The sequence below is a fragment of the Octopus bimaculoides genome, chromosome 4, assembly GCF_001194135.2.
Source record: "Octopus bimaculoides isolate UCB-OBI-ISO-001 chromosome 4, ASM119413v2, whole genome shotgun sequence".
Taxonomy (NCBI): Eukaryota; Metazoa; Mollusca; class Cephalopoda; order Octopoda; family Octopodidae; genus Octopus; species Octopus bimaculoides.
Window position 1 is genome coordinate 18,962,642 of NC_068984.1, and position 23,306 is coordinate 18,985,947.

Here is a 23,306-nt window from a genome sequence, read left to right on the forward strand (position 1 = left end):
ACCAGAGGTAGAATAATATACTTTATTTAAAAGCAGCAGAAATATAACAAAAAGCTGTTACTCAGAGTTTCACGTTTCTGTTCATCAGACAGTTTTGTTTTCTAACAAAACTGTCTGATGAACAGGAACGTGAAACTCTGAGTAACACCTTTGTGTTATATTTCTGCTGCTTTTAAATAAAGTATATATATATATATATATATATGATGGGCTTCTGTTAGTTTCTGTCTACCAAATCCACTCGCAAGGCTTTGGTTGGCCCTATGCTATTGTAGGAGACACTTGCCCAAGGTGCCATACAGTGGGACTGAACCTGGAACCATGTGTTTGTGAAGCAAGCTGCACCTATATGTTTTTCAATTTTCATTTTTTACCTTTCCTAAATACATTTGATATTACATTAATAACATCAGTTGCGAGGTGCGGTTCATTTCTTTGATGTAAGCTCTGCACAACTCTTATATAATACAATTTTATATATTACCATCTTATGATATTGGATTATCCCATAAATAATGCGTTTTTTTTTATACTTCTTTTATTTTTCAAAATTAAGACAAACAAAATTCTTTTTTAATCTAAAATATACTCTCCTTCATTTTCTACAATGTTCTCCCATCTATCTGGTAGACTTACAAGGCCCTTCTCCCAAAATACTCCTCCAGTACTATTCTGACCTCGTCTACAGAATTCATACATTTTCTGTCCAGAAGACTGGGGAATAAATGATAATCAGATGGGGTAATCTCTGGTGAATATGGTGGATGAGGCATTGTTTTCCAAAACTGCTCCAGCCTTTGGAATGTCATCCTTGCTGTATGTGGCTGAGCATTATCCTGATGGAAGAATACCTTTTGTCTTGAAACTAAAGATGGTTACTTTTCTTCTAGTGCTGACTGGTTGATTGACCGAATCCAAGCTTCTCTGATAGTTCCTCAACAATTACAATGAGGTTTTGTTCCACCAGGGTTTGCAGTACATTCTTGTTGTGCTCTACAGATCTTCCAGGATGAAGCTTGCTATCTAGACTGTAGTTTCTGGCTCAGAATTTCTGAAACCACCATTGACACAGGCTTACATCTATTGTCCAATCCCCATATACTGCATTAATATTCCTCGCATTTTCCATTGTATTGTTGCCTTTATTGAACGCATAAATTAAAATATGCCAAATATGCTCCTTTCTCACTTCCATTATAGCTTTGAAAAAATAACTGTTAAAATCGAACTGCACTCTTCAAAACTTGCACTAAGAATAAGGACAAGGTAAAATTACTACCTGCTATTATAGCAAGTTGATGCAGGTAGTTTATCCCATCCTCCTCCAACTTTGAGTTCATGCAATTGAAAAAAAAAAAAACACATTTATGGAATGACCCAATATATTATAAGCATTTTTGTAAATAATTTGAATATTTTCTAGTTTACCATTTTAGTCATTTACTTATAGAAATAACCAAATTTATTCTGTTCTTCAGTTGATATGGAAAGTTATGACTGTGTCCACACGGAACCATTTCAAGTCAGTGACAATGATTTGATGAGAATCAGAGCACAGCCTCGACATGACAGAGGAGATAGATTCAAATGCAAAATTACACTACAGGCATTGCAAACAAAATTTTTCTATGTGTATATTGCAGATATTGATATTAAAGAATGTGGTGTAACTTTAAAATTCTATGATTATTATTATAATAGACAAAATATGATTGTAAGTATAAACTTTTGCTCTTTTTTATTCATTGAAAAATACATAATTCTTTTTTTTTTTAATGTAATATTTTTATGCCAGAAATCACTGATGCTCTCAAAAGATTGTACTGAAGTACTTCTACAAACTATTGTAAATTTCCCTAAGACGTTTATGCAAAACTATATCTGAATCAAGATATAAATCCAAACTTCACTGATCACCATTTACTGTGAATGTGAAAGATAACCTGAAGAATTTTAGAAAGTTTAGTTACTTTTGTGCTGAGATTTTCATAAAGCAAAACAAAAGTCTGTGAATTTTAACATGTTAATTGCCTCATGTAGCACCAGTGGTTCAATGCAAATTTCACACAACTGCCATATGCACCACCAGTGGTTGGTACATTTTCATGATTTGAAAAAATATTTTATTCTGTATCTGCGATATGGTTTTCAGGATATTTAAATAACACAAGTGCTAAATATTAAAGTTTAATTGTGAAATATTGTAAAAATGTAAAAAAAAAAAAACACTATATATATTTCCTTGTAATCAAATAGTGTGCAGTATAACCAGGAACATGTGGCACCACCAGTCATTTCCAGTAACAGGCTATGACAGTTAACATATTAAATATTGCCCTTAATTGTTTTGTATCTCTTAAAAAAAGGGCTCCATGTTTTGTATGCTACATAGTTAGTCTTCATTTTAAGTGTTCTAGCCATGACCATCCCATCTTATTTTCCAGACAGTGTATCAAAGACTATATTGTCCAATGTATTATTACTCCAAGATAGAAAGTTGTGACATGAGGAAAATTTGGCTGTATAGTTTCCTGGCAACTGCTTCAAAACATTTTATCTTACTCTGATTTTTGTTCAACAAATATTTTTTTGGTGGGGTGGGGGGAATAAAGCTTTTTAGAAGCAAAATATTAAATAACTATAAAAATTTATGTATAACTAATTACTTATGTTTTGTTCTACTTTGTATTTATAGAAAGAGTTAAGTTGCAAAACAACACCAGGTGCTTATTTCCAGAGCCGTAGTAATATTTTAATTGTGGAACTTGACAAACTAACAAGTTCAAATACTGTTTACCGATTCTCTATAGTAGCAGCTACAAATCACGGTAAGTCTGATATTTTCCTTTTTATGTTAGGCATATGGTTTATTGGCTAAGGGTGTTGCACTCAAAAACATAAGATCATAATTTCAATTCCAGGATCAGTCTGTGTATTGTATTCTTGAGCAAAACACTTCATTTCATGTTGCACCAGTCCACTCACCTGGCAAAAATGAGTTCCAATAACTGGGAAATTAATCCCGACAGAGCAATGTCCCATTCAATGGCGGAGGGGGTGTTGTGACCTCAGTCACTTATGTGCAATGGAAACCAGGCTTGTCTCCAGTTTTATAAGTATGTCAAAGTCTGCATATGTTACATGACAGGTGGTGCAATGGATTCTAAATAAATTGTGTACAGGGGTATGGTTTGCATGAGAAAGAGATTGCTGGAACTTAGTATTATTGTGTAACTATTGAATGATTTAAGCTTTTTGAAACAATTTGGTAAGTCATCATCATCATCATTTAATGTCAGTTTTCTATGCTGGAATGGGTTGGATGTAATCTTCAAATTTTAATTTTGATAAAATGGCCATTGGAAGTGCTGGCATGCTAATGATTCTACCAACTTGTTGCATTCACCACCTCACATAATATTAACCATCCTACTATATTTTATCAATATATAAAATGTTTCATATTTAGTTTTTCTTTAAACAAATAATACATTTAATTACAAATTATAAATTTTACACTCCTACCTCTTCAGCTATTGCTATCTATCTATCTATCTATCTCTCTCTCTCTCTCTCTCTATATATATATATATAATCATCATTGTCATTTAGCATTCATTTGTCCATGCTAGCATGGGAACGGTTTGACCAGGGCTGGTAAGCTGAGGTGCTGCACCAGACTCCAGTCTGATTTGGCATGGCTTCTACAGCTGGATGCCCTTCCTAATGCCAACCACTCCAAGAATGTAATGGGTGCTTTTACTGGTATGGGTGCCATCTACGTGGCACCAGTATCTGCCACAGCTATGATTTCACTTGGCTTGATGGATCTTTCTTCTCAAGCACGGCATATTGCCAAAGGTCTCAGTCGTTTGTTATTGCCTCCATGAGGCTCAATGCTCAAAAGGTGCTTTTTACATGCCACCAACAACAGCCACAACTATGATATGTCTTGGCTTGATGGGTCTTCTCAAACACTGCATATTGCCAAAGGTCTCAGTCACTAGTCATTGTCTCTGTGAGGCCCAACGTTCGAAGATCATACTTCATCACCTCATCCCATGTCTTCTTAGGTCTCCCTCTTCCACAACTTCCTTTCACTGGTAGATATCGGCACTTCTTGACACTGCTGTCCACATCCATACACATCACATAACCATACCAATGCAGCTGTCTCTCTTGTGCACCACATCTGATGCCTCATATGCCCAGTTTTTCTCTCAGGACATTTACACTCTGTCATGTATGCACACTGACAACACACATCCAGCGAAGGATGCTAGCTTATATATATATATACATATACACATATCACGATGTAAAAAGTCTTATGTTGTTTTTATTTTTTTAATTCAGGTCCAAAGATTGACAGAACAAGTGGTAGTCCAAGCTTGAAGACTTACTCCATATTAAGGATATTTATTCTAATACTAGTCTATGTCAGCCTACACTGACAAATTCATAAAAAAATAGGAAATAAATATTAAATTAAATATTCTTCTACTTCGAAATTTCAGACATCCATAAATTATTTATGAAATTACTGATTAATTCTGAAATTATCGCTTCATTTTCTGCATGAGAGGGTTAAATGCTGGATGATTTAAATTCATGAAAAATACCAACATATTTGCCATGCAGGAAAATAAAAAAAAATGACGTTCACACTTGAAATTTAATGCTGAAATTATTTCATTCCACCAATAAATATTTACTCACTGATATGACGCTACAATTTTAGAGGAACAAACTTAGACATTCATTTTTCCTAAAAATGCGAGACTAAATAACTACAGCTCATTGCCATTATGGTGACACAGTAAGAGATCAGGTGACATCCATTGCTTATATTAACTTTTAAGTGACTATTCAATGTTTAGATGCTGAACTACTAACCATAGTTCAAATATTGTACCTCTTAGTAATGCACAATGGTGCATGGCTAAACAAAGAACAAGCTCCACTATTTTCTTCACAAGTGAATAATAGCACAAGTGAATAATCTTGGCTCTAGACGTAAGTCTACAGTAAATATAACAACTTAACCAATGAAAGTATAGAAAAATGATATAAAGACATACGGAATAAATAAAATAGAATAAAAACTTCTGCATGACTAACAGTTACTATAGAAATCAAATAATTCAGCAATATATATGATTGATCTCTTGCTGTATTTAAGATGTCTAAATAATATACAAATGTTTATATTATTCTTTTTTGTATGTGTATTTCGTGTGCAAGATTCTTGATGTGGATACGTGTGTTGAAAGAAATACAATTAAACCTTGGGAGAGGCATTATGCCGGTAATAAACACACGCACTGGTTCAGTCCTTTATTAATTTATAAACAGTATATAGTTTTTTGTTAAATCATTTCATTGCACTCTTGCAATCTCTATATACTCTTTATAAATTAATAAAGGACTGAACCAGTGTGTGTGTTTATTACCGGCATAATGCCTCTCCCAAGGTTTAATTGTATATTATTATTCTTTTTAGTCTGTATAAACGTATTGTATTGAAACCAAATTAAAACAACTCCAGAAAGATTTTTTTCAATTTTACAGGTATATTTGTTATTATTATTATACTGCATTTCATTATTATATTATTATCATTAAAAAACCTTTACAGCTTAACTTGACATCTTCGGAAAGTCATTGCCTCGATCGATCTGCATGGCGTAAGATGTGTCACAATGCATCCAAACAATTTAAGCTGAAGAAACAGAACAATAGGAGAACTATAAGCTACAATCAACAGACACCCTTACCCAATCCCAGGCAAAATCAAAATCATCAATGTCCCCTGGATTAAAATTACATTCATGCATCCATTGCAAATAGATGCTGTTTCTTAGGTTTTTACTCTCTCTCTCTCTCATTTATTCTTTTACTTGTTTCAGTCATTTGACTGCGGCCATGCTGGAGCACCGCCTTTAGTCGAGCAAATCGACCCCCAGGACTTATTCTTTGTAAGCCTAGTACTTATTCTATCGGTCTCTTTTGCCGAACTGCTAAGTTACGGGGACGTAAACACACCATCGGTTGTCAAGCAATGTTAGGGGGGACAAACACAGACACACAAACATATATACGACGGGCTTCTTTCAGTTTCCATCTACCAAATCCACTCACAAGGCTTTGGTTGGCCCGAGGCTATAGTAGAAGACACTTGCCCAAGGTGCCACGCAGTGGAACTGAACCCGGAACTATGTGGTTGGTAAGCAAGCTACTTACCACACAGCCACTCCTCCACCCATGTTTTTTTTTTTGTTCTTTGTTTCTATTATACTCTTTAACTTTAAGTCCCCTACTCCAAACAGGAGTAACCATCATTATTATTATTGAGCTGGCAGAATTGTTAGCACACTGGACAAAATGCTTAGTGATATTTCATCTGTCTTTACATTCTGAATTCAAATGCCGCCAAGGTTGACTTTGCTTTTCATCCTTTCGGGGTCAATAAAATAAGTACCTGTCAAGTACTGAGGTCAATGTAATCTACTTATCTCTGCTTCCCCAAAATATCAGGCCTTGTGCCTATAGTAAAAAAAATTATTATTAAGTTGGTGAGCAAGCAGAATTGTTAGTGTCACACAAAATACTTAGTGACTCTTTTCTGGTTTTATACTGAATTTAAATATTGCTGAGGTTGACTCTGCCTTTCAACCTTTCATGGTCAATAAAATAAGTACCAGTCGAATACTGGGGTTGATGTACCATATTTTCCATATTTTCTGGCATAGCATATATAAGTGTAAACATATAGTGTTAATATTCACACACTGTTACTATCTTTCCAAATCCTTTTGCATTTCATGTAGAATTTTTGATTCTCCAAAGTTGTCTTGATGTATAAATTGACCTACTTTTTCTTAGCTCTAAATTCTTAGCTGAAAAATACAGTAATTGACTGGTCTCCTTCCCTCACTCAGAGACAGAGTTCAGTAGCACCCAAAGCACAAGTGTTTAGCTCTAAATATTATTATGATTAGTATCAAGATGGTGAGATGGTAGACTCATTAGCATGCCAGACAAAATGCTTAGCATATCTTGTCCATCTTTATGTTTTGAGTTCAAAATCCACTGAGGTTGACTTCACCTTTCGTCATTTTGGAGCTGATAAAATAAAACACCAGTTGATTGCTGGAGTCCATGTTATCATCTAGCTTCCTCCTCTAAAATTGCTGGCCCTATGCCAAAATTTGAAACCATTATTATTATTATTATTATTATTATTAAAGTAGCGAACTGGTAGAATCGTTAGCATGCCAGGCAAAACACTTAGCAGCATTTTATCCATCTTTATGTTCTGACTTCAGATTGGTTTATTCACTGATAACCCTATCATATTACCAGCATCGCTCATAATCCTGAGTGAATATGGCATATCAGTTGAGCAGCCTGAAGAATGAACAATTCAAGTCTAGGGGAAGATGAGAATGGAACAAAGATTGATTTCAATGATCAGACAGTGAAAACTGCAATATTTTGAACAAGTTATCAGGGCTCAGAACTTCTGCATGCATGTCTTAGGGGTTTGGGTGACCTTGCTTTTCATCTTTACAGGGTTGATAAGATAAGTAGCAGTTGAGCACTGGGGTTGATGTCATCAACTAGTCTCTTATCCCAACGTTTCAGGCCTTGTGCCTACTGTAGAAAGGATCATTATTATATATATTTATTTATTTATGTGTTTCAGCCAAGTGGCTGCGGTCATGCTGATTTTTTTTTACTCGAGTGGCTGCAATTCTCAAACAGATGTGGAAATTTTTAATTTTATATAAAATTATACAAGAAATCAAAATGAATAAATTTTATTTGTAAACTCTGGACATTCACATATGCTATAACAAGTGAAATAATATATGTCTTGTAAAAATATAAGTTCTATCAGATTTTGGATGTGAGATGCAATGATACAGAAATGAACCACCTCAAGAGACAATGTTAAGATAATTGTTTTTTTTTTTTCCTGAATTTAGCTAGCTGCCTTGCTTCAATTTCTTCTGCACAGCCTGTAAATATTCCTGGGCATTTTTTAGTGATGGATTTAGAAGAAGTGTTTTTTCATATGCTGCCTCAGCTTTGTCATATTTTCCCCATCGGTGGTAAAGTATACCTGCAATCAGTAAAAAACAAAATAATGATTAATTTTAATGAGCTGATTGTATACAATACTTAGATACATTCTATATAAGTTCATTGTTATTTTCTGATTAAATATATAAGAAAGGAATGCAAGTAATAAAAAAATAACATTCGTTATTTTTAAACTTAAGAATATTTGTTTCACAAAGGCGATGGCAATGACCAGTGACTGAGACATTTGGAGATAAGCTGTGCTTAAGACCCAGCAAGCCAAGTGAGACCGTAACCATGGCTTATGCCAGTGTAGCATAACCGGCCCATTTAAGAGTACCCTTCAACCATTGGGCAATAAACTGCGCTTGTGAAGACCTGTTGAGGCAAGTGAAGTCATGGTCATGGTCATGGCCGATGCCAGTGGCACGTAAAAAGCACCATTTAAGCATGGTTGATGCTAGTACCGCCTGACTGGCCCATGTGCTGGGGGCATGTAAAAAGCACCCACTACACTCTTGGAGTAGTTGGTATTAGGAAGGGCATCCAGCTGTAGAAACCTTGCCAGATCAGATTGGTGCCTGGTACAGCTTACGGGTTTGCCAGTCCTCAGTCAAACCGTCCAATCCATGCCAGCATAGAAAGCAGACGTTAAACGATGATGATGATGATGAAGAACCAGTTTGATATGGATTCTAGTTTTATTAACCAAAATTGTTAGTCAATAAAAAAATTTTGATATACCTGCTAAATTACATTTTCATGTGTATCATACTTAATGTATGTACACTGTCAATAGGCCAGTTACTGCAGTAACTGTCCTGAAATAACATCTCTTATAGATTTGCTGTGTTGAAAACAATAAATATCAGAGAGAGATGAAAATTCATGCCAGCAACAGTTAGCCAGAGCACCAAGGGTTGAAATGCATCAGGTGCTTTTGCTGGCCACAGTTACAATGAATTTTTATCTTTCTCTAATACCTGTGTTCTTAAAACAGCAAATCCATGAGAAATATTATCTGAAGACAAATACTCCCTCACTTGAGTATATTGGATACTTTTCCATGATTTTAAAAATCTGTTTTAATGTTTAATTCATCTGCCATTGTACGTTTTGTCAGATGAATTCATCAAATGTCAAATAATTCTCTTTTATTTTCATGTGTCAGAATTAGCTATACACAACATATTATGGTCGGTGACATAAAAGAAACACTGCTATAAAACCAGAAATCCTGCAGAGAGCTCTAAAATAAAAGAATAATAAAATCTAGTAAAGTCACTACAATATTAGAACAAACAATACTATCCATATAATTATATATCATCATCATCATCATCATCATCATCATCATCATTATCATCCATTTTAATGTCAGCTTTACCCCGCTTGCTTGGGTTAGACAAGAATATGCAGGGGTAGAGTTTTCTACAGACAGATGACCTTTCTGTCATCAACACTCCCACTTGTTTGCAAAGAGATAATAATCTTCCAGTCTATCAAACAATAAAAGGTCCAGATATGTTTATGTTGAGAATTGGAAACAAATGACACAAGATGAATGAATCTTTTGTTTACACTGTGAAACATGCCAAGACATGCCAGAAAGGCCTAGACATGCTTTTGTGGTGGACTGAAAAACAAATGGCAGTGCTTGTGAAGTCATTGTTTGCAACCAGCCCCAAAAAACAAACAAACATGTAGGCAAGGAAATATGAACTCAATCACACAAACACACACACAAAATTTCATATTTCATATTTAAAAAAACAAGTATGTGTATATATGTATATATATGTACATATGTGAATGTATATGCATAAATGTAAATGTATGTTTGTGCATGTGTGTGTGTGTATATATATATATATATATATATATATCCATATACACACACACACACACACACAAATGTCTATGGAATACTCAGCCACTTCAAGTTATTCTGCCTACATTTTGTTAGTCTGTAGAGGAACTTCACTGAGATACCATGTTCTGAGATATAATGGTCTCTAAGAGAGCTAAAGCTAGATGAGCAGCTTGTGAGAGCAATGCAAGCTGTGTACAGGTGCTGTTTGCAGTGTGAGAGTTGACAATGGATTTAGTGAAGAATTTGATGTACAGCTTGGTGCACATCTGAGCTTAGTTCTAAACTCTCTTCTGTCTATTATGATTCTCAAGACTGTAACAAAGGAATCTGGGAGTTGTCTGTGGAAGTTTCTGCAGTTTGATGATCTAGTTCTCATGTGGAACTGATCAATTATTTGGAGAGAAAGTTCTGAATTGGGAAACAAAGCCTTGAATCAAGAGGCCAAACAAGGATAAAGATTTTAGTTAGAAGGAAGTGGGATTGGAGCATGATATATAGAGAAGTGGGGTATTTTACTTCCATATGGCATGTCCATTATAAACCACATATATATATGTGTTGTATGAAAACAGGTAGGCTGAGAGGGAGAGTGACCTTCATATGTGACAGATGCACCAGGTGTTGGTTGTGAGAGTGCAAATGATAAAGTATTTTGCGGTCTTCTTAGAAGTGGTTGAAGGCTTCTATATTTTTATAACCTGATTGGTAATGGAGGAAGCTGTTCTGAAGGAATAATTGCTGAAGTAGGAATAGAGTGGGAAAGTTCAGGGAGTTACTGTCTCTATTAGTAAGAATATTCCCAGGCAGAAGGACAGATTGAGTGATGCTTGCAGACAGAGCATGGTGCTTTATAGTTATGAGACATGGACTTTGAAACCGGAAGATTTGTGAAGGTTTAGAGAGGTGAGGCAAGCATGCTCTGACAGATGTATAATGTTGGTGTACATGAATAACATAGTGCAGATGAGCTGAACAAGAGGAGCTAGATATGGAAGGAACTGGATGTGGTATGCAAGAGAGAGGACTGTGCTGATAAAAGTATATGATGTATATACATATAGAGGTTTCTTGAATTCCAGATGGATGGAACCTGTAGAAGAAGTAGGTTGAGGAAGACACAAGATAAAGAACTGGAGATTGATTTCAAAAAGTTGAACCTCATGAAAGGGACAACAAAGACCATTGCTTACACTGCGCAAGATGCTGTGTTGGAGAGGATCTGGCCAACCCAACCCATGTAAGCAGAGAAAACAGGATGTAAGAATGATAGTGGTGGAAGTGAATATAAAACATCTGAGTCTCTTCCAGCACATTGTGCTTCCATTAAGTTTCCATATATCACTGTTTCCTCTCTTTACACTCATTTACCACTGTTAAGATCCCTTCTATTAGTTAGTGGGAGACCTAAATTTTCTATAGGTTCACCTCCCATCGAAATAGTTTGATCTTTTATTTCAATTAAAACCGCATTGTATATAGCATCAGTGAAACCAATATCTTGCTCAGGATTATTCAACTGAACTTGATGCTTGAAATCTTCAGCAAGATCATTTCTGAACTTATTCCACAGTTCAACAGGGTTTCTTACTTCACAATTTTAAAGAATAACAGCAAAAAAAAACCTCTTAAACTCTTTGGTGTTTTTGATATTGAAGCTTCTTTCAGTGTTGCTTCCCATTGCCGATCATTTGCAAGTAAACCTAACTTCAAACACGCTTCTCGATATGTTCTGCAAATCTCACCATCAGCTTCTTTCAAACTTTCCCGTGAAGTTGGTCCTCTTTTTACATGAAGAAGCATTATGAGATGAAAGCATTCATTTTTGTTAGGATGTACAGTATATACTCTACTAATTGTTATACCAAACCTAATTCCAGAATGACCTTGAACCATTGTACCTATTTTGCATCTATTCCATTTATTATTACTCTATGTGTAATAAGAAGGAACCTCATATTATAGCAGCGATTTTGAAAAATTGTCCCCCACAACAAAGATTGAAAAAGGCTGTTAAAGTGGTATCCTTTGGATCTGAAACTTGATTTGTAGAAGTCTCAGCAGTGAAGTAAACCCTTTGACCATTTTCTAAATCCACAAAAAGTTGTTGAATTGCTGGGTGCCTTTCGTGGATTGGGGATCCAAATATGCACCAGAAGGCCTGCTTATATATATCTCCTTAATTGGTGTTGTTTAACTTGATGGGCCATATTCCCAAGGAGAATTGAAATATTCAGTTTGGATCTAAACCAGGGTGAGACTACACCTACAGATTTGCTGTCTTTAATTTCATTTCAACAGACTGTTTCGAATCTGAACCAGGGCCAAAACTACTCCTACAGATTTGCAATTTTTACTTTCATTCTGACAAACAAACAGAAATTCAATTTTATATATATATATATATATATATATATATATTCACATTTATATGGTTGTAACACAAACAGACAAACAAGAAAATACAACTATAAACATGAATGTGTGTGTGTGTATGTGTACGCATGCATACACATACACACACACACACAAATGGAAAAAAACATCTATTCTCTCACTTCACTTCTCTATCTGGTCAGTTTTTATATATGTTTATATATACATATACGCATATATAAATTATACATATATATAAATTTAATTTGCAGAAGTTACTACTGCTGATTAAAAAAAAGATATGTATACATTTATATAATTTTTGAAGTTGTAATTTCAACATTTTTGTTGATTTTTTTTCAAGCTACATTGATAAACTAAAAAAGTAATGTAGTGAAGTTTCAATGCAATTAACATGTTCAAATATTTATATTGATTAGCTTAATTTCATTTTCCCTCACTCCCAATACAAAGCAAACAAGAAAAAGCTTGATTTTAATCAATATCTTTTGAAGACATGGTTCACAGAGAGAGGTATGGGTAGTCATTTGCATTAACAAATAATATTAATGGAACTTCTTAAAAAATACACAATAGACACAGGTAAGGTTGTGTGGCACCTTGAGCAAGTGTTTCTATGACCAAAACCTTGTAAATGGATTTGGTAGATAAAAACTGAAAGAAGCCTGTCATGTGTGTGTATGTTTGTCTCAACCCACTACTTCACAACTTAGTAGTTCAGCAAAAGAAACTGATAGAATAAGTATCAGGTTTAACAAAAAAATAAGTACTGGGATTGATTCGTTCAACTGAAAATTCTTCAGGACAATGCCCCAGCATGGCCGCAGTCAAATGTCTGAAACAAGTAAAAGCTAAAAGATAATCAAATTGAGTGAATGACTGACCACCCTCATGGCTGAGTGTCAGAGACACAATTACCATTCCTTGTTACATCCTATGGTCTTGTGCTGCAGCTATGCACTCCACCAGGATCCTCTCCATCCAGTCCTTGATGTCATTATTCTATTTTTGTCTTTGTCACACACAAGCCTGTTTTCCATTCACCCAAGTGCTTAAGACATGCATGCAGAAGTTCTGAGCCCTGATAACTTGTTCAAAATATTGCAGTTTTCACTGTCTGATCATTGAAATCAATCTTTGTTCCATTCTCATCTTCCCCTAGACTTGAATTGTTCATTCTTCAGCCTGCTCAAATGATATGCCATATTCACTCAGGATTATAAGCGATGCTGGTAATATGATAGGGTTGTCAGTGAATAAACCAATTCTTCCCCACTGTACTTGACTAGTAAGGACGGTTACTAGAAACTCTGTAGGACAAACAAAAATACCTGTCAAAAAAACCCAGTGAACCCAACATGGAATCAATGACTATCTAGCAATAGCTCAGAAACTTAAAAATTCCAAGATAGAGTCCAGTGGGTCTAGCATGCTGCAAAATCACTGGGAGTAAAGTACTTTTTTAGATTTTGTTAAAACATGTCTCTACACTGGCAGTGTAACTGGATTGCTAATCTGGCCTCGGTAGCCTGGGAATGGAGGCAGACTAGAAGAAAGCTAACTGAGTATAAACACTCAGTGTCTGTGAGCACAAGCAGAGATGCAAAGGGAAAGGGAGTTGACCCTGACAATCAGATTGAAAGAGAACTTGAGACTCAAACCTAATCATCCTGAAGCGAACATAGACACAACAAATTCTTACTGTTTAATGTCTGTTTTCCTTGCTTGCAGGGATTGGATGGTTTAACAGGAGCCCGTAAGAGAGAGGACTATGCCAAACTCCAATGTCTACTTTGGCATGGTTTCTACAGCTGGAGGCCTCTCCTAAAGCTAACCACTTCACAAATGGATGATAAAATTCACCTACCTAAGTTTAGATAATACCGGGCTGTGTCTGGCTTCAATTTGATTGCAGTGAGAAAGTTACGCTCACTTTCTTTATATCGACCCAGTTTTCCAAGTATACTTGCTAGATGAAGATACAAAATGGATTCTCCTGGAAGGTGGCGCAGAGCCATATTGCACATAGTTTCAGCAGCAGTTAGGTTTCCTGAAATATAAACAAGAACAACAGAAAATTATTATGATTTTTTCAATTTAAATCCCTCCCAGTATGGCTATAGCAGTAAGCATCAACTTTATCAATGAGTGTTTATCTATATTTTTGTGAAGAATTTTTCCATCAAGAACTAATAAATTTTCAGGTTGTACTGTTCAAACTGGTGCTCCATCAGTTACACTGAGGGTTCCAGTTGATCTGATCAATGGAACAGCCTGCTCATGAAATCAATGTGCAAGTGGCTGAGCACTCCACAGACATGCATACCTTTAACATAGTTCTCAAGGAAATTCAGTGTGACAAAGGCTGGCCTTTTGAGTTACGGGAACAACTTATTTTGGCCAGCTGAGTAGATTGGAGCAGTGTGTAATAAAATGTCTCAAGGATTTTAACTAGAAAATGTTAAATAGATTCAAACCAGTGAAAGACACATCAGAGCAGTGAATAACAATGGAATCTGAAGAGAAGAAAAAAGTTAATCCAAACACTTCCATAATTACTCAATAGTGACCCCCACCCACTTGATATTGCGCTACATGTGAATCAAGTACTCACTAATAGCCTTCAAATTAATCATTGAGCTGCCTACAAAGGGCAAAAATCACAAAAACCCCTAAAAGATGTTGTAAAATAAAATATTTAATGAAGTTTACTTACCCATATTATCAAGAAGAATTACCATGTTACTCCAAGAACTTAGATGTGTAGATTTTAACAAGGTTGCATTTTGCCAAGCAAGTAGGGCCAATTGGTATTGTTTTGTCTCCAAGAACTAGGAAATACAATATTTAAAAGAAAAATGTAATATAAACTTTTATACTCAAAATGGAAGAATATTTATATTTCAAAGATGATAATCATCATCAATCATCTCATTAAATTGAAAGTACAGTAGAGTTACAATTAATACCACAGTATTTAAAAATGGCTAGGTGTGGTGATCCTTAAATTAGAAAAATATCCAACGTTTCATCATTGGGCACCTTTAGTAAAATTCAACCTCTTTCAAACATTTACACCAAACCCTTGGCTCTGTTGTCATCCACATTTTTTTCTGCAGGTGTTCAGGCTGAACTTCAGCCTCATCAGTCTTGAAGCCCAAGAGAGAGCACGGACACTGCACCTCTTCCTTTGGTTAACACACACACACACATGCACATATGGATGCATATACATTATATAAAACGAATACTGCATCACTTCCTCTTCAATGCTTTAACAACTCAGTATCATCCTTGTCATTGTTTTAACATAGATGTTTCTGTGCTAGCATGAGTCAGAGTTCATTGAGGCAGATTTTACAATGGCTGGATGCCCTTCCTGTCACCAACCCTTGCCTGTTTCCAAATAAAGTAATATTTCCTCATGATCAGACATGGTTTCGTGGAAGAATGGAAATGAAAGACAGTGCTTCTATAATGAGGCTGAACATTGTGTAATGTTAAGACAAGGAGATACACAAACGCATGTATATATGTGGGTTTATTTCGGCATCTGTCTACCAAATCTGCTCACAAAGCTCACTGTGTGGGATTGAACCTGAAACAATGTAGTTGGGAAACAAATATCTAAAACATAGTCATGCCTGTACCTATATATTCTTTTCAATTTTTATACTAAGACAAAGTTAATCTTTAATATACTTAACTTTCGTTCGTCTGGTATGAACCACTTTCAAATGGATAGCAGGGAAAAGTATTGATTAAAGAAGTTAATGCTAATGCACAGAGTTTAAAAAACAAAACAAAACAATAAAATGAGCAAGGGGTTAATAAAAAAAAACAATCACCATTAATTTCATTTTTCCAGCAAGTATGGGAGACAACTCTTGATTTTTTTTTTTTTTAACTTTGGGTCTTGTTCTAACGTCTGCAGAACACAGCCAACATGTATTTGCCAAAATAGTAATGAAAACAAAAACAAAAACAGGCAAATGTGCAAGATTATGCATTTGGGGAAGAAAAAATCAGTTATGTTAATATTAGTTTCAAATTTTGGTACAAGGCCAGCAATTTCAAGGAAGGGGTAAGTCAATTACATTGACTCCAGGGCTCAAATGGTACTTATTTTATCGACCCTGGAAGGATGAAAAGCAAAGTCAACCCTGGTGGAATTTGAACTTAGAACATAAAAATGAAAGTAGCCTGGCATGCTAACTATTCTGCCAGTTCACCACCTTAAGTTAAGTTCATATTAATATGTTTCTTAACATTCTATGCATTAAATGTGACTCACATTAAATATTTTATGAAATAAAAATATTAATTTAATGATTAATATTCATTTTCAGAATTTATTAAAATTTTTTTGCCAGCAATTATGGAAGACAATTTGAAGTTCTAAGATAAAATGTTCTCAAAAGAGAATCCAGTGATAAACTATCTCTTATTGCTTAGCACCAGAATAACAGGAATAAGGTTTTGTTCACCATCACAACTCATAGAATTAAAAAGAAGGAATACAGACATGGAGGTGTGTTAAGAAGCTTGCACCCCAACCATCTGACTTTGGGTTCAGGTGGTTGGGATGCAAATGTAGCACCTTTGGCAAGTGTCTTCTAATACAGACCCAGGCTGACCAGTGCCTTGTGAGTGAATTTGGTAGACAGAAACTGAAAGGCGGCGAGCTGGCAGAAACGTTAGCACGCCGGGCGAAATGCTTAGCGGTATTTCGTCTGCCGTTACGTTCTGAGTTCAAATTCCGCCGAGGTTGACTTTGTCTTTCATCCTTTCGGGGTCGATAAATTAAGTACCAGTTACGCACTGGGGTCGATGTAATCAACTTAATCCCTTCGTCTGTCCTTGTTTGTCCCCTCTATGTTTAGCCCCTTGTGGGCAATAAAGAAATAAGAAACTGAAAGAGGCCCATACTATATATGTATGAGTGTGTGTATGTGTGTGAGAATGTTACTACCTCCTTGCCTCGACACTGCATGGTAGTCGTAAACAAGGGTCACCACCATCAAGCAAGTGATTCCATTTTTAATCTTGCATGAAAACTGGTTTGGCTATGAGAAAATATTATCTTACTTGAAAACAGGTGAGGATTGGGTGACAAGAAGGGCATCCATTTGTAGGAAATCTACCTCAACAAATTCTGACTGAGCCATGTAAGCATGGATAAGTCATCATCATCATCATTGTTTAACATCTACCTTCCATGCTGGCATGGGTTGGACGGTTTGACAGGAGCTGGCCAGGCAGGAACCTGCACTAGACTTCTGTCTGTTTTAACAGGGTTTTTACAGCTAGATGCTCTTCCAAATGCCAACAACTTTACAGTGTGAACTGGATGCTTTTTAAGTGGCACCAGCACTGCCAGGGTAATCAAGTAACTTGCAAGACAAAAATCCTTTTAGAAGGGAGGGGGTATTGGAGGAAGTGATCTTGTGTCAGATGATGAAAGGTTATATTGAGACAGAAACAGATGTCTTGATGTAGAAAAGAGAGAGAGAGAGAGAGAGAGAGAGAGAGACAGAGATATCAGGAATGAGGACAGAAACAGGTGTGCTGCTGTAAAGGAGATACGTGGTTATCCAGCCTGAGGGAAGAGCAGGAGAAGGGGAGAGAGAGTGGAAGACAACAAGAGTACAAGAGAGAGCAGGAGAGAGATGGTGGATGTTAAAAAACAATGATGGTGATGATGATGATAACTTCACAAGTCGAAATGATGAAGGTAAAAAGTCTCTGTGAACTGAATACACTTACACAGTTTCCCATATTATAATAACAGTCTGGATAGTTCCGCCGGTGCTGAATAGCTGTGCGATAACTGTATAAAGCTTCTTCATATTTTTTCTGAGATGCCTTGACTATGCCAAGGTTCATCCAGGCTGTGGAAAACGAAGGTCTGATATTGCATAAAAAAAAGAGAAAAGAAATCATTAATATTAAACAACAATAAAGTTAGGTATGAAAATTGTAAACCTATTTTTGAAAACAGAAATGTAAAAAAGACATAATTCAATAGAAAATACTTAGAATACAAACATTATTGGAATGGAGTCAACTGTCAATAAATTAATCAACAGGATGTGCTTAAATAGTTGTGTGGCTGGTTCAGTTATAGTTTACATCTTCATCATCATCACTTGTAAGACGGTAAGCTGGCAGAATTGTTAGGACGCTGGATGAAATGCTTAGTGGAATTTCGCCCGTCGCTATGTTCTGAGTTCAAATTCTGCTGAAGTCGACTTTGCCTTTCATCATTTCGGGGTCGATAAATTAAGTACCAGTGGAAAACTGGGGTTGATGTAATTGACTTAAGTCCTTCCCCCAAAAATTTCAGGCCTTGTGCTTATAGTACAAGGATTATTATCCTATGTATGAAGGCAACAAATTGGCAAAATTGTTAACATGCTGGACAAAATGGTTAGCAGGATTTCTTTCAGTTTTTTTTTTTTTTATGTTTTGATTTCAAATACTGTCAAGGTGGTAGTGGTAAAGGTTGGAGGTAACAAGGATCTCAGAAAATAGAGACAAGTGAGTTGGTGGTGCTTGAATTGGGGAGATAGTAAGACCAGCCAGCTTTGAGGAACAGAGACCCTTATAGTAGTAATGAAAGAGACAGAGAGAAGAAAGTACACCAGTGGACCAGAGGCTGGGGTGTATCTGTTCATGATTTAATAGCAATCAGTTAAATCTTCCTCAAATCAGAATTGGTGAAGTAGTTGGTGCTGAGAGGCCAGGAGAGATAAGTAAATAACTTGTTCAAGGGAACAGATGCCACTGATGTAGAAGAGAGAAGAAACAGTGAAGGAACGTGATTGAAACTTTGCTCGTCAGTACAGACAGAAAATATGTTTAGTTCATCAGTAGCAAATTACTTTAATTACTGCATTTGATACTGAAATACTTGAAAGATCTTAAATTTACCTGATTTGAATTGCTTTCGTTAATAATTTTTCAGCAGCTTCTTCCTGTCCCTGATCTTTTAAGATATTAGCAAGGTTATTCATAGCTTGGTCATATTCTGGGTATAATCTAGAACAAAATAAATAAATAAGTAAATATTTTGAATTCCATATGTCTAATACTTGTGTACATGCTTACAAAATCAAATAACAACACAGCACCTATGAGTTTTGGGAACATTTCTTTCATGCTCAGAATTGCTGAAGCATGGAATAAACTACCAGCAACAGGACAGACACTGCATCCTTCAAAACTCCATGATTCCTAAAATTCATCAACAGTAGACCTGTAGGTCAATTTCCCCCTTTTTTAATGACTTATTCACTTCCTGTACATTATTCTATGTAATGTTCATGCACTTTTGGCTACTTTTTCTGATGAGATGTAGAACACCTGAGCACTTTATACAATAATTTCATTATTTCATATATATTTTTTAAATGAATATCTAGTGGCTGTGTGGTAAGCAGCTTGCTTACCAACCACATGGTTCCAGGTTCATTCCCACTGCATGGCACTTTGGGCAAGTGTCTTCTACTATAGCCTCAGGCCGACCAAAGCATATTGAGTGGATTTGGTAGACGGAAACTGAAAGAAGCCTGTCGTATATATGTATATATATATATGTATGTATGTGTGTGTATGTGTTTGTGTGTCTGTGTTTGTTCCCCCCAACATCGCTTGACAACCGATGCTGGAGTGTTTACGTCCCCGTAACTTAGTGGTTCAGCAAAAGAGACTGATAGAATAAGTTCTAGGCTTCCAAAGAATAAGTCTTGGGGTCGATTTGCTTGACTAAAGGTGGTGCTCCAGCATGGCCGCAGTCAAATGACAGAAACAAGTAAAAGAGTAAAAGACTAAAACAGCAGTTGAATCTCTCACAAATAACATCCTACTGTTTTTTTTTTAAAGACAAGGATATATTAGAGATGATGAGACCCTAGATAGCCATTAAACATATATTTATAAATATACACAGGCACAGGCATGGCTGTGTGGTAAGAAACCTGCTTCACAGACAGATGGTTCCGGGTTCAGTCCTACTGTATGGCACCTTTGCAAGTGTCTTCTACTATAGCCTTTGGTCGACCAAAGCCTTGTGAGTGGATTTGGTAGATGGAAACTGAAAGAAGCCTGTCGTATGTGTATGTCAGTGTTTGTCCCCTTACCATCGCTTGACAACCAGTGTTGGTGTGTTTACGTCCTCGTAACTTATTGGTTCGGGAAAAGAGTCCAATAGAATAAGTACCAGGATTACAAAGAATAAGTCCTGGGGCTCATTTGTTCGACTAAAGGCAGTGCTCCAGCATGGCCACAGTCAAATGAATGAAACAAGTAAAAGAATATACATGTGTGGCTCTGTGGTTGAGAAGCTTGCTTTCTAACCACATGGTTTTGGGTTCAATCCTGCAGCATGGCACCTTGGGTCTTCTACTACAGCCCCAGGTCAGTCAAAGTCTTGTGAGTGGATTCGGTAGATGGAAACTGAAAGAAGCCCATTGTGTGTGTGTGTGTGTGTGTTTGTATGTAACCTTGTCTTGACAATGTGTGATTACCATTATACACATGATATTGTTTGTTTTTGGTCTTTTGTGAAAAACATGTCTGGTAATCGGAAATATCCCCTTGGTTGGAAACAGGTAAATGCTGGTGATAGGAAAGGTATCCAACTGTAGAAAGTCAACCACAACAAAATTCCATCTGACTCAGAACGTAACAGCAGACGAAATACCGCTAAGCATTTCGCCCGGCACACTAACGTTTCTGCCAGCTCACAGCTTTAACCCTTTAGCATTTAAACTGGCCATATCCAACCAAAATATTCTCCCTGTTTTATGTTTAAATTGGCCAGATCCCAAAATCTAATCAGTTCATGCCAATCATGAGGCCAAATATCTCTGGAAGTTTCATCCAAATCCATCCAATGGTTCTTGAGATATCTTGTCCCTGGAGGAACAAACAAACAAACATGACTGAAAAAAATACCTCTGCCTTTGCTAAGGCGGAGATGATAATAATCCTTTCTACTACAGCCACAAGGCTTGAAATTTGGAGGAAGAGTATTAGATGATTACATCGACCCCAGTACTCAACTGGTACTTATTTCATTGACCCCGAAAGGAAGAAAAGCAAAGTCAACCTTGGCGAAATTTGAACTCAGAACGTGAAGACAGCAAATGCTGCTAAGCATTTTGCCAGGCAGTGCTAATGATTCTGCCAGCTTGCTGCCTTCGATAATAATAGTGGTAGTAGTAGTAGTAGCAGCAGCAGCAGCAGAAGCAGCAGTAGTAGTAATAATAATAATAATAATAATAATAATAATAATACTGGGTCAATCTAATTGACTATCTCCTTCCCCCTATAGTAGAAAAGATTATTCATCATCATCATCATCATCGTTTAACGTCCGCTTTCCATGCAACCCATGCTAGCATGGAAAGCGGACGTTAAACGATGATGATGATGATGATGAATAATCTTTTCTACTATAGGGGGAAGGAGATAGTCAATTAGATTGACCCAGTACTCATCTGGTACTTATTTTATTGACCCCAAAAGATGAAAGGTAAAGTTAACCTTGGTGGAATTTGAACTCAGAATGTGAAAATGGATGAAATACCACTAAGCATTTCACCCAGTGTGCTAACAATTCTGCCAGCTCGCTGCCTTGATAATAATAATTAACCAACAACTGACCTTATTGCTTCATAGTATTTGTCAATTGCCATCTGTACTTGGCCTGAATCTCCAAGAACTTTACCGATGTTGTAATGTATCTTAAATAAAAATAAAAGAAAAGAGTTGGAATACATATTTAATTTAATTTGTAGCTTATATCTATATGCCGTTTTTAAAAAGTACAATATTTAATGGCATAAAAGATGCACGGGTATATTAGGCACATTCCAAATTCAGAAGTGCTTATTTGAGTAAAAATAGTCTTTTTAGTGCATTAAAGCTTCTGAGATGCTCAGCTTCACATATAAGGACCTGCAGTTTATTTTCAAAGACATTTTTTCAAGGAAAAAAAAAGTGCTTTATAATGCCATCAAATATAGTAGGTATTTGTAGAAGGTACACTGACCTGATGATTTCATTTGAATATATAGACATGAGGTAAGCATAAGTGTGTGTATGTGTATGTGCACATGTATGTGTATGTATGAGAAACAGAGAGAGCATATGCAGGATTTTTTTGTTTTGTTTTTCTTTAGGTGAATATTTGTTGTTAATTGTTACAAATGCAACGTTTTAATGTGCCGTTTGCGAAATAATTTAAACAACTATATTTTCTTGCATTACATAAAATGAAATGAAAGATTTAACAGAACGCTTAATAAAAATGCTATAAAAGAGAAGCTTACTTTAGCATTTAATGGACAGACTTTTGCACCTGAAGTAAATAACTGAAATTCTGTTTGCCATTCAGAACTCCTCTGAAAAAAAAAAAAATTGAAGTTTTATAAATATGAATATGTGGTGTGTGTGTGTTAATATACAGAAACTTAATATATCTTCTTCAAACAAACATGTGCCATAAGCAGTTTTTCAAACATCTGGGTATCATCTACAAAACCCAGTTCTTCAGATATGTCAGGAGATAAAGAAATGTGTTAGCAAGTAAACATAAATAATATATATCATGTGAGTGAAATGTGGTACTTTGGGGCTTTTCTTATATAATTATGGAGCTCTGTAACAGAGACAGATAGGATAAAGATCCTTTCTGAGTCATAGAGACTCATATTCAGTTTCCTGGTTTCCATGGTGTATATATTCCTCCTGGATGGGATGCCAGTCCATTTCAAGATTACTAATTTTTGTCAGCTGATTGGACTGGAGCAACATGAAATGAAGATCACAACACAACACCCAGTCCAAGAATTGAAACAACATGAGCTGGATGGAATACGTTGAGGCTGATTTTCTATGGCTGGGTGCACTACCTATATATATATATGTATATATATATATATAT

General features: G+C 35.9%; 2 protein-coding genes across 5 annotated transcripts in view; one reads left to right on the forward strand and one right to left on the reverse strand.

Annotated features, from left to right (window-relative positions):
* Positions 1–5,568, forward strand: part of LOC106881363 (uncharacterized) — a 9,593-nt gene extending 4,025 nt beyond the window's left edge. Inside the window, exons 2-4 of the mRNA XM_014931724.2 lie at positions 1,479–1,714; positions 2,696–2,828; positions 4,357–5,568. Coding sequence (XP_014787210.1) covers positions 1,479–1,714; positions 2,696–2,828; positions 4,357–4,454 — 467 coding nt within the window. The 3' untranslated portion in view covers positions 4,455–5,568. The remainder of the gene's footprint in view (positions 1–1,478; positions 1,715–2,695; positions 2,829–4,356) is intronic.
* A 2,239-nt stretch (positions 5,569–7,807) lies between these two features.
* The window catches only part of LOC106881469 (protein O-mannosyl-transferase TMTC4), a 119,142-nt gene continuing 103,643 nt past the window's right edge, over positions 7,808–23,306 (reverse strand). For all 4 annotated transcript variants that reach the window (XM_014931875.2, XM_014931866.2, XM_052966927.1 and 1 more), the window contains exons 11-17: positions 22,693–22,764; positions 22,025–22,104; positions 19,289–19,396; positions 18,122–18,263; positions 15,072–15,186; positions 14,223–14,405; positions 7,808–8,128 (exon numbers count right to left, since the gene is read on the reverse strand). In XM_014931875.2, coding sequence (XP_014787361.1) covers positions 7,992–8,128; positions 14,223–14,405; positions 15,072–15,186; positions 18,122–18,263; positions 19,289–19,396; positions 22,025–22,104; positions 22,693–22,764 — 837 coding nt within the window. In that variant the 3' untranslated portion in view covers positions 7,808–7,991. The remainder of the gene's footprint in view (positions 8,129–14,222; positions 14,406–15,071; positions 15,187–18,121; positions 18,264–19,288; positions 19,397–22,024; positions 22,105–22,692; positions 22,765–23,306) is intronic.